The sequence below is a fragment of the Hippocampus guttulatus genome, chromosome 20, assembly GCF_054856545.1.
Source record: "Hippocampus guttulatus isolate MCC_2025c chromosome 20, RoL_Hgut_1.0, whole genome shotgun sequence".
NCBI classification, from domain to species: Eukaryota; Metazoa; Chordata; class Actinopteri; order Syngnathiformes; family Syngnathidae; genus Hippocampus; species Hippocampus guttulatus.
This window is the reverse complement of record NC_141280.1, coordinates 3,842,423-3,856,767: the sequence shown is the minus strand read 5'-3', so window position 1 is coordinate 3,856,767 and position 14,345 is coordinate 3,842,423. Positions and strand designations below refer to the sequence as shown.

General features: G+C 41.5%; 2 protein-coding genes across 2 annotated transcripts; one reads left to right on the top strand and one right to left on the bottom strand.

Moving 5' to 3' along the window:
- Positions 1-7: 7 nt before the first annotated feature.
- Positions 8-7,602, bottom strand: ints7 (integrator complex subunit 7). The gene is made up of 20 exons (XM_086100174.1): positions 7,435-7,602; positions 7,159-7,288; positions 6,885-7,031; positions 6,518-6,655; positions 6,342-6,388; positions 6,001-6,200; positions 5,803-5,925; positions 5,543-5,660; positions 5,301-5,429; positions 5,086-5,183; positions 4,482-4,721; positions 4,099-4,236; positions 3,386-3,592; positions 2,955-3,149; positions 2,574-2,677; positions 2,005-2,073; positions 1,515-1,647; positions 1,346-1,444; positions 680-868; positions 8-369 (listed from the first exon to the last, which is right to left on the bottom strand). The coding sequence occupies exons 1-20, from the start codon at positions 7,526-7,528 to the stop codon at positions 88-90; spliced, it is 2,880 nt and encodes a 959-aa protein (XP_085956300.1). The 5' UTR covers positions 7,529-7,602; the 3' UTR covers positions 8-87.
- A 453-nt stretch (positions 7,603-8,055) lies between these two features.
- dtl (denticleless E3 ubiquitin protein ligase adapter) lies at positions 8,056-14,191 on the top strand. The gene is made up of 15 exons (XM_086101066.1): positions 8,056-8,230; positions 8,808-8,945; positions 9,029-9,121; positions 9,193-9,254; positions 9,432-9,552; positions 10,018-10,083; positions 10,168-10,283; positions 10,363-10,436; positions 10,527-10,633; positions 10,720-10,824; positions 11,454-11,566; positions 11,663-11,752; positions 11,875-11,998; positions 12,089-12,723; positions 13,578-14,191. Exons 1-15 carry the CDS (start codon positions 8,179-8,181, stop codon positions 13,641-13,643), a joined length of 1,962 nt encoding a protein of 653 aa, XP_085957192.1. The 5' UTR covers positions 8,056-8,178; the 3' UTR covers positions 13,644-14,191.
- The last annotated feature ends 154 nt before the right edge of the window (positions 14,192-14,345 follow it).

The following is a 14,345-nucleotide window of genomic DNA, read 5'->3' as shown; positions in this document are numbered from 1 at the left end:
GATCATCACATATTAAATCTAGTCTTTTAATCACTGCAACAAATATATACACACAGACAAGTGAGTAGCTGTAACTAAGAACATTAACTAAAAGCGACTGTATGCACTCCTCTGAGGAGCAGGCTGAGCTGCGCTTTGTTGCATTTGGTGGCGGAGCTGCTGGGAGTATGGATCCTCCATGGACTTGACCGACAGTGTGGTCTTAGGCCCCGTCTTCCACTCGATGCCGCTCTCGTCCACCACAGAAGCCTCCACAGTGACAGCATGAGTGCCCAGGATGGAAGAATTGAGCAGGAACTGGGTGCTGAAGTAGTCATTGTGGGGTTCCACCCGTTGCTCGATCTCATTGGTTGTACTCTCCAGAGGTATCTGAAAGGTATCAAATTAATCCAATCTATTAAGACGCTTGCCAATTTTCGATTAAAAAAAAACAATGACTGTAAAAAGGTAGAAGGAAAAACTGTAAGGAAGGCTTGTTAACTATACTGTACTTATTTAAAACACATTACCGAACAATATGCATCTCAATAAATAGATTTTCGAGACCATCCATTGTTCTTTTGCTTTCTTTCTTTTATATCATAAAAAAGTACAATACACAGAAGCAGGGATAAAAATGAATCAGCATGATATTTCAAACATAATTTGCAACGTCTGGATACAGGGACAAGATAAATACCTTGTAGTCTGCTCCTGGACCCTTGCTCTGGAGAGTGGATGTGACATTTAGGCACACTGACTGGATCTTCCTGAAGAGCCCTGGGCTGGAACCGTGTTGAACCACCCCCTCTACTTTGAGAGTCAGCTGCTGGTTGTTCTGCACTGGGATAGGCTCGTTTGGTGTTCGTGGGGACGGAGAGAGTGCAAGCTGGAGAAATAAGACAAGACACGGGTCAGCTATTTCAACGTTCAAAACAGAACACTGAAAAGCTCACTCGAGCTACACATACAATCAACAAGTTCATCGAAATAAATTTGAATTGTCAAGAAACATTTTACTTATTTCAGTCGCTCAATTCATCAGTGAATTTTACAAAATCTTTAGATTCGTTACACACATATTTTATGTTGTTTTCAAGAATTTCGATTATCTATACTGCTAACAAACCCCCTAAATTTACAATTCCTAGAAATAAGAACACCAAAGAAAAACAAACATAAGACTAATAGAATATAGAAATTAGGCAGTGGCTCTCTAAAAAGTATTTTCCTCTGTGTTTAATAAATCTGAGTAACATGACGACTTGATTGACATGTACCTTTAGAATACCATGTAAGGTATTAGGGCTTAGTCTGTTGATAACTTGTGATTTTATGGTCTAATGGGAAAAAAAACTCAATTTACCTTGATGCTGGTCGACTGAAGCTTTTGGAAGAAGTACCTCTGGAAAGACAGAGGGACCTTCAGCAGTGCTATGATGGCATCACAAAGACAACCTGTATGCTGAAAAAGACAGGAGTTAAATTTGGACACTATATATACTGTTATGTATTTTTATTCATTTATTTATTACCAGGTACGACACAGGTGGATGCTTCTTGTTTAGGGTCTCCACTTCCTCAAGCACGTGGGTAAAGACTGACATCATCCGTCGCTCATATTCACTTTCCGATTGAACTGAGCCAAGGGGGCCATACTCCTGGTAACTACAAGAGAGACACACACACACACACAGAACAAAGTGATCAGTTCTTGGGTAATTTTATGCAGCGTTTTAGTGTATTGATGCAACACTCAACATAGAAACAGTGCAGCGCAAACTCATTAGCATGCATATAAACTACATTGACATTTCACTGATGCGTCTCCGACAAGGCACCACATGGACATGACTAATCTTATCAAATATCAGACTAGTGGAGGTCAGAAAAAAAAAAAAACTAAAATATGTTTGACTAAACAGCAGTTGGTAATGTGCCACTATGGAATCCATAGCAAATTATATGAAAAATGTATTCCTACTGAATATTGTAGCATAAATCAGTCTTGCAGCCAGCGTTTACCTGACGGCCTGCGGCTCCAATATTAGAGTCTCGATCACATGAGAGACAAGCAGACAGCTCTGTTGTTGTCTAACCAGGCAGTTAAGGAAGAAAAAAAAAACATCACGGCAGAGAACGCATCAGTCAACGTGCGGAGACAGAGGTGAAAAAGGGATGCACTGTTACCACTTTTTTCCAAATAGTTGTATTTGGGGACTGACAATTGATAGTGCTATTCTGTCTTGCAACTTGCGATTCACAATGGGCTCAGTTTAAATATTGTTTGCCACACTGTTGACTTACATGTAACCTGTAACACAAGGCATTTTAGTTATGTGGTGTCTCTGGCTGAACACTCGGAGGCACAATGTAAAAGAAATAGGTAAGAGACAAAGAAGGAAAAAAAAAAGACAAAATGATCTCCACATGGCTGACTTGGATCCTACTTCATGTGCCTGTAAGTTGTACTGTACATCAGGCTGGTAAAGTGGTATCGATGTTAGCGTATCGGAGCATTTTTTTTTACATGACTAATGACAGAATTGGCAGCAATACCAATACAAGTATCGGTGCTTTCTTAAAGAGGATACAGCTCCACATTTCGGAGGGTGGCGTAGTCAGCATCAAACGATGACTGGTGTAACTCTGCATAGCGGGCGGCGAGACTTTTGAACTCATCCATGCATACTTTCATCTGAAATGAGGGAAAAAAATTGTACATGTACAATCATACATTTTAATATTAAAGTAACACTTTATTCTCATATTTTTATTTTACTATTTAACCATCCATCCATTTTCTGTACTGCTTATTCTTAAAAGGGTATTGCCATCCCAATGATATGTACTGTACACCATCTTAGGATAAACAACAATAAGGACAGTAATTACTTGGGATAGGCAGAAAGGAATATGGATGGATGGAGGGAAATCCCGCCTTAAACACAGCTTTGTTCTATAGAAATTTTTACCTGCAGAGAGATGCGGCCGCAGCTCTGCAGGTCGTGGCCTGTGCTCAGAGCGAGGGAGGTGGCGACGGCCGGAGGGGGGCTTGTCTTGAGGCTGTTGCAGGTGCAAATCAGCTGGGACAGTGCTTGCAGGTTGTCGATGCGTAGCTTAATGAACTCACACTGGAATGTAAGTGGATTTAGAGGAGTGCTGGCCGCCTGGAGGGGAGGATTAATCACATAACCTTATATTAACGCCGCAGTCGCACATGCCTCAAGATGAACTGACAAGATACAGGCAGGTATTATGCACATTAATCCGCTAACAGGCTGCATGGGATCCCATCCAACACCAAGACAATCAAGAGGATCATCAGCTCGGAGCATCTGTCACTCGTGATGGAGTTAGTGAAATAAATATTTAATGGCAGCCAGATGCCTGGCAGTTAACTGACTGTGAGGGAGGCAATGCCCTTTTGGTAGGAGCGCAGGGCCTCGGCAATGGCGCTCATGGCTCCGCTGTAGTCTCCGTCCTCCATGTGTGTCAGGCACTGCTCGGCCTGGGAGAACTCCTTGAGGCTGTTGAGCCAGAAGTAGAAGTGCTCCGATGCCACGCGGGTTCGCAGACTCTGGTACAGCTCGCTGGAGAACTCGTGGCACCCCTGCGGATTCAGGAGAACACTTTCACACAACCACGCAGAGCTCTACGCAGCAGTATAAAGTTCAACATGAACAGTGTACCCATAGTGGTGACTACAATACCCTTTACATACACATATAATTTAAATTATATTTTATTTTATTACAGTAATGCTGGAATGGGACTACTAGGGGACATCGAGACACTGTTACAGCGCCTCTTATGTGTCTTTAGACAAAACTGTCCTTATGCCGGCTGCCTGCTATTCAACTAGTGGCCCGTTGGTGGCAGTGTCATGCAGCTGGAGGGGCAACGGTGCGGTTCGAATTCGGGGGAAGCCTCCCTGGTCATGCATCTACCTCAGGCTAGGCAAAAATACAATTCGTGTTATAGATAATGACAAGCTTCTCATGCTTGATATGTTAAAAAAATAAAAGCCTCCCCTTTCACCTCCACCATTGAGCACAGAACCATTTGCTGGAACTGCTTTATGATCAATAATATGCGATTGGTAAAGTCCATGCTTACCATGCGGGAGGCCTGCCGTGCGATCCGGTATACGGTCCAACCATTGGCGACATTCTCAAGTTGCTGTTTGATGACGGTCTTTACTTCTGCTGACAGCGATGACTGGCTGGCGACAAAAATCACAGTGGCCAGAGACACCTGAGTGGGATCACAGAAGATGGAGAGCAAAATTAGGGCTGGAAGATCAACAGTAAAGCTTTGAGTCGAGTGAACCCCTTGTGATTCATGATTCACCAGAAGCAATTCTTTAGTGGAACCTGACTAAAAACAAATTGTTGAAAAGCTATTAGCAGCAGAGTAGCTAGCGTTGGTTAAAGTGTCATTGCAAACGAAAACTACATTTAAACGTTATACAGTAGGTGGGGTGTGTGCACTTTTCTCACCAGGAGCTCTTGCTGTTTGTTGGTGGACGAGTGACTAGCCACCCGGTAGAGGTCTACCAGATCCCCCAGCATGCTGTCTCCCAGCACCGGCAGATGGGTGGCGATGGCTGACAGAGTGTGGCACATGAGCACGCGAGAGGAGTCACACGACAAGTGGAGTTGACCAAGCAGGAATTCCACAGCAGACTGACTGAGGTGAGGTCGACTCTTCAGCAGCTTGACTAAAGAGGTGAGACTGGTCTAACATCACAGAATTGGAAAATTGTAAGCGAACTAAAAAAAATATTTAGTCATGAGAATTCAATCAGGCATGAGATGACTGAGTTAATGGTAATTATGATGAAGCCTATTATGTTACATGTTAAGTAAGAACTACTAAGTGCCACATGATTCATCCTAAAATTAAGATTACAAAATTAGTCAAGCTATTTATATTCCGATTACTTAATAAAGAAACCAGGGCCCCAGTGATAGCCAAGAATCTTTTTGTATGGCTATAAATAACAAAAAAGTACTCCCCTAAACATTCCACTAAATGCCTAAACAAAAGAGCAAGGCTGCAGTGCAAATATCTTCATTTGTATTGAATGATCAACTGCTTTACTTTAAGTGTAGCCTGGGCACTGGGGCTGCCGTCTTGACTGCAAAGCATCAGCAGAGATTCCAGCCCTAAAACTGTATCCTGCTCCAGATGGGCAATATCTGAGGACATACAATCATAGACAAATATAAGGCTGTGCGCTATAAAAAGGAAGCGCTTGTAAGTAGCTAGCACAAAACGTGTCAAAAAAATAAGACATCAGCGGACATTGAACATACCTTTTTCTGGACAGGAAATGACAATGTTGGAGAGCACAATGACCCCATGAGCAGCGACAGCCAGGTTGCTGTGGTAACAACAGTCCTGGGCTAAGTTCACAAGATCGGTGATCCGAGGAGGACCGGACACTGAAGAAAATGTTTTGAATTGAAATGATTCAATTAACGATTAAAAGCATATGAGAAGGTGGTGCAAATATAATATTTAATTCAATATAATATAAAAACAGAATGCCGCTTACCTGTTGTATGACTAAAGTACTGCTTAATTGCAATTGTTTCTGAGAGGGTGGACAGCACAGCTAACATGCCAAGCTTCAAACTATCATACGGACTGCTGAGTGCACACTCACACAATGTCTGCAAGTGAAAATGAAAATTTGATCAGGTTTACCATAATTTGTTCCAAATATAATATCCACATAATTTGTTTATGCACTCTGTGCAGTTTATACCATGCTACTTATAACAAAATGAAGACACTTGTCCACAGCTGTGGTACCTGTGTGTTTTCCCTTATCCAAAGATGCGGGGCTTTCTTCGCTAGAAGCTTGAGATCATTAATTGCCAGCCTCTTGACGGCTTTGCGTGGGTCATCTTTCAGGTATTGAAGGAGGAGCTGCAACTACAGAATCAAAGTAAAAGGCGTTCAAAGGGCCCTTGGAGTTAAAATGGTTTGATTTATCCAAAAGCGAACAACCTGCTTGGGTATGTCAATCAGGGAGGAGGCAGCAAGTTGGGTGAAGGTGTGCAGGGTGACAATGACCATGGGTGTGGAGGGGTAAGAGGTGACCAGGTTTTGCAAAAGTTCTCGGCTGCTGGATGCCAAACTGGCGTCATGGTGCATGTGCTGCAGCATGGGGATCAACTTCAGTTTCAGGTCCACGGGGGTCTCCAAACCTGAGGTGGTGTTAAGACAAAGGAACTGGACTTGTTAAACAAGAGTATCACACAATCTGCAGGTTGCTACCTTTTGTAGAAAGAACATTGGAATTGATGTTAGCTACCTTTTCAAGAATTCTCAATCATTTAAAATATTACCTTGAATCATCTCACTGACTTTGTTGCAAATGCCAGCTGCAAAGACTCTGAAAACAGTAAATAGCAGCAAAATAAGATTGTCTATTCAAAGAAATCTTTTTTACTAAAAAAATTGCAGTGGAAAGTCCAACATTTCACAAAATAGCAATTATGTTGACAGTATAGTATATCCTTACTTAGACTGTGCAGAAAAGCTGGCTGCAGCAAATATAGCAGCTTCCACTTCTACGTTGTCATGTGAGTCGAGACTCTGGCGAATACTGTGGTGGGCATTCTTCCTTTCTGGGATGATGGAGGCCAAACTGCCAAGCATCCTGATGAGAAGAGAAAAAACATGGTTGTTGACTGTTATTGCTTCTATATCAGTGCAGATGCAATGACGCGTGCCCATATAGTCGGGCTGGACGATTACTCTTTCATTTATTTATATAGCTCTTCAACAACAACTGCAGCTGGAACATAGTGCTGTACATAAAATATAGAAGGCAATAATTGAAAAGAATACAATGCTATTTTCTAATCAACATTTCCAATATAAATTACCTCAGAGTAATTGCTCGGGCCACGGGGTCATTACTATGGATGACTGAAAACACCCTTTTCACAAATTCGTCCACATTGAGGATTTTTTCCAGATGTTTTTCACTCTGTTGTGTCACTTTTAGTACACAAAGTCGAAGAAAGTTGTTCCTAAAATCAGAGAAATGAACTTGATTTTAGTATAGGCTCATCCTGTGCTATGTGTTTACTACAATCCACTATGAGTTACAGAAAGTTTGACAACCTTTTGAATATAATTCACATTGTACAACCGTACCCAAGTCTGAAGATGTCTGCGAGTTTCAGAAATGCAGAGTTAATGAGGATGGGAAAGGGATACTTGAGGAAGAGCTTTGGGAAGAGCACCACCGCTTCACACTGCTCTCCAGGCTTTCCGGATCTCAGCCCTGGAATAAAAGCACATTATATACAAGACATACCAATACCCTACTATTACAACAGCCTCATACAGAAGACATGACCTGCTTATTTGGCTACAATCAATAAGAACTGGAAGCTAAGCTAACTCGTTAGCAGGCTAGCCAGTTGGCACCTTTGTCAAGCTCCAAGAGTGCGGAATTGGCGTCAAGTTCTTGCTCGCCATAGCAAGCCTCCGACAGGAATGAACGTGCGGTTGAAAGAGACATTTTTTTGTTATTTTCCGCCCTAATATTTCACATTTGAAGGCACATACACGCGCACATATATTTCACGTTCATATTCCAACCGGATGTAGACGCGACCGAGCCCTCATCCGCTACATTGTCACAAAAAAATAACTTCCACATGTACTGTATTATTTTATTTTATTTATTACCTGATGGTATTTGGTAAACAAATTACATGTGGTCATATCATTTGTCATAAAAAATACATTGCTTATCTAGATGAGTTTTTCTGTTTCAAGCTTAATTCGAAACTACACGCATTGTAGGAAAAAAAAGAAAAGAAATGCACTCAAAAATTACTTAACTTAGAAACAATTCGTGTTCATACTTTCCAATTCATAAATGTTCGAAGTCTTAAATGACATATTTTAATTTTAAAGGCAAGTGGCGCAAAGAAAGAGGAACTGGAAGTTCCATCGGAGCGGAAGTTACAATAACGACCAATGGTGACGCAGAACTCTCCTCTAGCGCGAAATTCAGTCATTGAGTTTCGCGGGAAAGAAAAGCTACGTTAACTAACGCAGCTTACCACCATCACATAAGATAAATAGCTTACCAACTTTGCAGGCTAACAAATTCACATAAATATATTTTAGAATAATCAGATCGGCTCTCACAGAAGCACAGGGATGCTTTTTCGTTCAATTGTTGACAATCGTCTCGGCAGACAACGGCAGAATGGTAAGACAAAATGTGCGTTTTTGAAAAGAACGAGTAGTTCTGTTTAGCAGAGGTTATAATACTTGAGTTGTAATGTGTGTGAGAGATATAATATCAGTTTAAAATACGCAAATGCCAAATTGTTTTGTTATTTGCTATTTGGCTCGATTTGGGCGTCAGTTAAAATGAACAATAATCTGATTTGACCTGCTGCATTGGGTTTAATCAAGCAGATGTCCATATGAATTAACTATTATTACCTTTTAAAATCGATGATCTACTTGACTGTGGTTGTGCTTTAAATTAGTTACACAATTTTCCTACATCTCCAGTAACGGACTTGTCCAATGTACAAATGACATTTTGATTGACCTGATGGACTCCTTCATTTGGTTAAAGTTGTGGGATAATACTTTGCAACTGAACATTAATATGATGGTTTTATTTAGTGCTTACCCCACTGCAGGCAATTAATCTGTAACAAATGAGTTGTAAAGGTCATTTGCAGTTACCGCAGCCATTACCAGAGTAGCAGTTGTCAAATTGCTGGGGAAAGTAACACCTTTCAAATGATATTTCCATGTGTCAATCTGTCCAGCGTTACCTGCACATCCCTGGACCAAATACCCTCTGAGCTCATTTCTGGAAGGCTATCAGTGTGTTCGTCTTGATGAACACATCTCCTATGGGAACCTGGGTGATTCCGTGCCCCCGTTTGGGTTATCCTTCTCCTCTGGTAGAGCACTTGATACTGATCATCAGATGACCACATGTGCATTAACATGCATTTGACGCCAGGCTGTATTCATGTTCTCACAGCAAAGGAGAATCAGGATGTTCTGGCTGTGGCAAATGAAGAAGGCATTGTTAGGATTTACAACACAGAGGGGCGAGGAAACGGACTTGTGAAAGGTGCTTCATGAGACCTTTTGTGCAGTCCCCTATCTTTTTGGAATCGAAGCTAACTCTGTGTATATTTGCAGAATGGCTGGCTCATGAGAATGCCGTCTTTGACATAGCCTGGGTGCCTGGAGAGTCGCAGTTGGTAAGATATAGTCCATACTAACCCTGTATGGCATGTAATACCCTTCAAATACTTGAGTAATCACTATATTTCTTTTGATATCATTCCATCTCAAGCAATGTACAAACACCAAACGCAAAGTTTGTTAGTTTTTCTCTTTAAATTTTTTTTTAAAATATTGTCATGTATCCGCCTTAGGTGACTGCTGCAGGTGACCAAATGGCCCGGTTGTGGGATGTGAAGTCAGGCGAGCTGTTAGGCAGCTTCAAGGGCCACCTCTGCAGCCTCAAATCTGTTGCATTCACTTCAGATGACAAAGGTATACCGGTAAATTCTTATTTTTCAAAAAAACAAGCAAGGAGCGCTACTTCTCATTGATCAACAAGGGGAAAATACATGACCTGACTATCCATGCGACATAATGAATGAGTGGTTAGCAGAGCTGTCCCACAGTTCTGAGGTTGGGGGTGCGAATCCAGGCTCCAGACCACCTGCGTGGAGTTTGCATGCTTATCTAAGCTTTTCTCCGGGTGCTCCGGGTTCCTCCTACATTCTAAAAACATGTTTTTAGGTTAATTAAAGACTATAAATTGCCCTTGGGCTGAATTTGACTGTGAATGGTTGTTAGTCTATATGTGCCAAATCAGGGCATACCCCACCTCTCGCCCTGGGATAGGCTTCATCCCCACCTGTAAGTGGCACAGAAAATGTAGGGATAGATAACTACTATGTTTGCGAATACAAATCATTTCATTTTACATTGACATTGTTTGTCTTCTTACAGCTGTGTTTTCTACTGGTGCAAGAGATGGAAATATTTTGGTGTGGGATACCAGATGCAGCAAAAAAGGTACAATTTGCATTTTTCTTTTATGATAAAAAAACAAAGACAGATTTGACGAATTATACTGCTTCACATTTGGATTCTTCATAGATGGTTTCTACAAACCAGTGAAACAAATCCAGGGTGCTCATAAAAAAGCAGAGACAAACCCCGCATCAAAACCAAAGAAGAGACGACTCAGCACGCGCGGCATGGGCCCCAGTGTGGTGAGTTTCCTCAGCAAAGCTTCGCTCAAGCGCATGCAGCCTTGTGCCGCGGAAATTCTGACAATCCAATGTTTTGCAGGACACACTGCAGAGTGTGACTGTGGTTTTATTTCAAGATCAGCACACGCTCATCTCCTCGGGAGCAGTTGATGGGTGAGACGCACCCCCTCGGATGCTCACGTTGCATTTCACTTTGCTCATTGATTTTCAGTTTAATCATGTTTCTCAAATTAATCCTAAAAGATTTATTAAGATGTGGGACCTGAGGAAAAACTACACTGCACACCATCATGAACCTGTGGCCCTGCAGACGTACCCGTATCCCGGTTCTTCTATGCGCGTTCGTCTTGGTGAGTTTTCCGCTTTTGACTATTGCCCACAAGAATTTCTGTTGAAATGACAGCAAAAGCGACACATTGTTCTGCTTGCATTCCAGGATATTCTGGTCTCGTCCTGGACTCCACAAGATCCAACGTCATGTGCAACTGCACCGATGACAACATTTACATGTTCAATGTCAGTGGAATCAAAACTACACCAGGTAAACCAATAGCTACGCTTTGTATGTGTCTTGATCAACAAAATCCAGCGTCATTGCTGTTATTTTTTTAACAGTATTTATCACTAGATGGCGCTATAAACAAGAAATGAATACAGCAGCACAACACCAGAGGTCTTTTTGTTATTCTGTGGTGTTTGCTAGTAGATGTCATTTTATTAAAGCCGAATTCTGAGTTCCAACACACTACACTCTGGGGTAGACTGACAGATAGCAAAATTGTTAATTTAGCTAGATTAAATATCTAGCTATCTGATATGAAGTAATGCTTGTCTACCTCGGATTTTAGCATTTTAGCCTCAGGAAGTTATGGAAATAATCAAGGGTCAAACTGTTACAAACAGGTTTTGTTTGACTTTAGAGACCTATTTTCCAAGAAATGTTGTCCAAATGCCGAATTGTAACTTCAGTGAAATTTTGACCTAATAGGCTTCACCGCAGTCTTATCATAGTCGTGATGTCGACAGGGTTGGTTTGCAAGACTGACTTATTGTGAAATTCAATTACAACACATCCACCGTTTGAAAACGATGCCCTAAAAGTGGCTGCTAAAATAATTTTGGCACACAATGGTGTTTGTGTTCATCATTTCAGTATGTTTTCTCCCACAGAGGCAGTGTTCAGTGGCCACCAAAACTCATCTTTTTACATCAAGTCCACAATTTGCCCAAATGACCAATTCTTGGCCAGTGGTTCAAGTGATAACCACACATACATCTGGAAGGTACATATTCATGATGTTAAAAAAAATAAGTACATTTTTACTTATTGGCTTTGCTTCTAAATGATCAGAATACCTGTGCATATTTGTCCATTTCAGATCTCTGATCCTACGCACCCTCCCATGACTCTTCAAGGTCACAGTCAGGAAGTGACATCTGTTGCATGGTGTCCAACAGACTTCACAAAGGTGACTTGATGGTGTCGAATGATCCTTTGTGCACTGCAGTATACTTGCAATCAGGTTGCCGTACAACTGCCGTACGATACGATTGATTTCCTTTGCTCTTTTCGGAAATTCTCTCATGGCAGCTCGCTTCGTGCTCTGATGACCACACTGTACGTATCTGGCGCCTTCATCGTGAAATGGACGGAGCGCCGTCCTCGGTGGGAGAGGCCAATCTCGTTGGCTGGGCACGTCCTAAGAGTCCACACAGTAAGGACTATTTTTGTAGACAGCTGCTAAATTCCTATTCAGACATATTAGCACATTAGAAAATCTTACATCTTAATGTTGTGTTTTTAGAACATTCAAACCGCCCTGAGACAACCCCTGCTAAAGACCAGAGGACCGAGAGCATTGGAGGGCTGGCCTCTCCGCGCCTCGCTGCCTGTGCTCCCAGTATGGCCGCCTTACCTCTATCCTCTTGCACCACGTCACCTGTCCCTTCTCAGCAAGCCAAAGCCGCTAGTTATCAGAAAACGCCACGTTCCATCAAATCATGGCTCTCCCCGAGACAAGGATCTCCAAGCCAGAAGAGCCCTCTGCAGTGTAAAGTTCTGAGTTCGTGTTCTCAGAGTTCAGTGGGTTCCACTTCTACCATGGCACCACGAGCCAAACGCAGGCTGGAGACGGCCAACGGCTCATCTGATGAATGTGAGGGCGCAAAGCCGTTCGACTGTGTCTCAGAACTCTCCCCTGTTGCCAAAAGGAGCAGGGCCCAGTCTGGCATTTGCCGCCCAACTCAAGAGGGTCTGCTACAGACTGACAATCATATTGAGGAAGGGCGAGCATCATCAAGACAGATTGGCAAAGAGAACTACTGCCCCGGGGTGATAGACTGGCTGTCAGTGATGAGCCAAAAGATGAGAGGAAGCCCGCGTAGCGCACGAAGCCCCGCTGCTGCAAAGAAACAAGCAGGCAAGATGCCAGCTTCCCCGGTAAGCACACTCTCAAATTTTTATTTTCTTTTTTAACTGCTTGTCAAACTCTCCCCTCAGGCTCCTTAATTCGTCTTTAAAGGGAACCAGTTAAATTCAGTAAAGTGTCTTTTCTTGAACATCATAATGAGTAGCATTCATTCATTTTCTACACAAATTGCCCTCATTGTCACCATGCATGTGTTTTTGGAATGCGTGAGGAATTTGGACCCCGAACCTCAGAACTGTGAGGCAGACATGCATTTTGAGCAATTCAGTCCCAAATATCTTGCTGTCTCGAGGTGTAGTTATTTTCATTTCTTTTTCAACGTGCAATTCTTTTGTATACTAACATATTTTGATATTTCTCATTGAGTTTCATATCAAACAGGAAGGACTTTGGTTGATAGAGTCACAAGGAATGTATTAAAACACACATGATTGCTCTGTGCTATTCCTGGATGCTTGCAATTACTACAGTAAATCCCCACAAAGTTGCACTGAGTAAATTACAGGCATTAGTCCAAATAAGCTAATATTAAGTCTGGGTTTTGTATAGAAAGGTCCAGGGTTTGGACCAGACTCCACCAATTAAGGACTTAGAAACTGCACACTTGAATAACATAGTAGTTTAATTTGCACTTCAGAAGGCACAAAAGAGAACCATTTCTTTGGGTTATTTCCTGCTGTTAACGCCAGCCATGATGATTCAGGCATTCTGAATATGTTGTCAGTCGAGAAAATCACGCTCAGCTCTCTTACCACTTCATCAAGAGTCACTGTTAGGAAGTGAATAGAAAATTTGCAGACCATGATGTAAGATGTAACTGAAATGAAAAGTGTCATCTAATACATTCTCTTATCTACTTTTGCAGACTTTGAGCTCGCTGCAGAACATGAAAAAAATCTCCTCCTATTTCACGAGGAGACCCACAGAGTGACCCATCAGCATCTTTTAGTTTCTGTTTGTAACACTGTATAAACTGTGTTATAGGTTATTGTAACGGGCACCAACAAACTGCTTCGAACTGCATAATTGATCACTGATTAATTTTCCTTAACATAACATTGAACTATTTCATATTTATTGGGGCATAGTTTTTTGTGCCTCCTCGCCGTTTTTGATGCGAGTATTGGTAATTCTTTTACTCTATTGTGCTATGTTTAGCAATTGCGTTTGACAAAACGTACTCAATTTTATCCGATTGTTTCTGCACAATTTTTTAGATGTTTGACATTTGATTAAATTGAAATGGCCCATGAACGATGAAAGTTAAAATACTAATTACTCTGTTCTTTTCTGTCGTCTATGAACATACGATACTCATTCTTGAAGCACAACAGCTGTGATCTGCTAACCATTTTTTCTTGTTCTTGAGGTAATGCTCCAATTGTTAATATGTACAAAATAGCAAGTGGTAGTTGTATGGTTTGTTTGTGATGTACAGTTGAGTGGGCAGATTTTTTATTAAAATGGAAAAAAAAATTAAAACTGCAAATGGTATTGTTGGCTTTTTATTTTTTGATGAATGTGCATTACATCCCTAGGTTTTTTTAAACTTAAATGTCTTTTTGTTCTAAAAATTCTATTTAAAATGCTGTGTTAATAGACTATCGCCATATTGTGAAATAATGGAATTGAT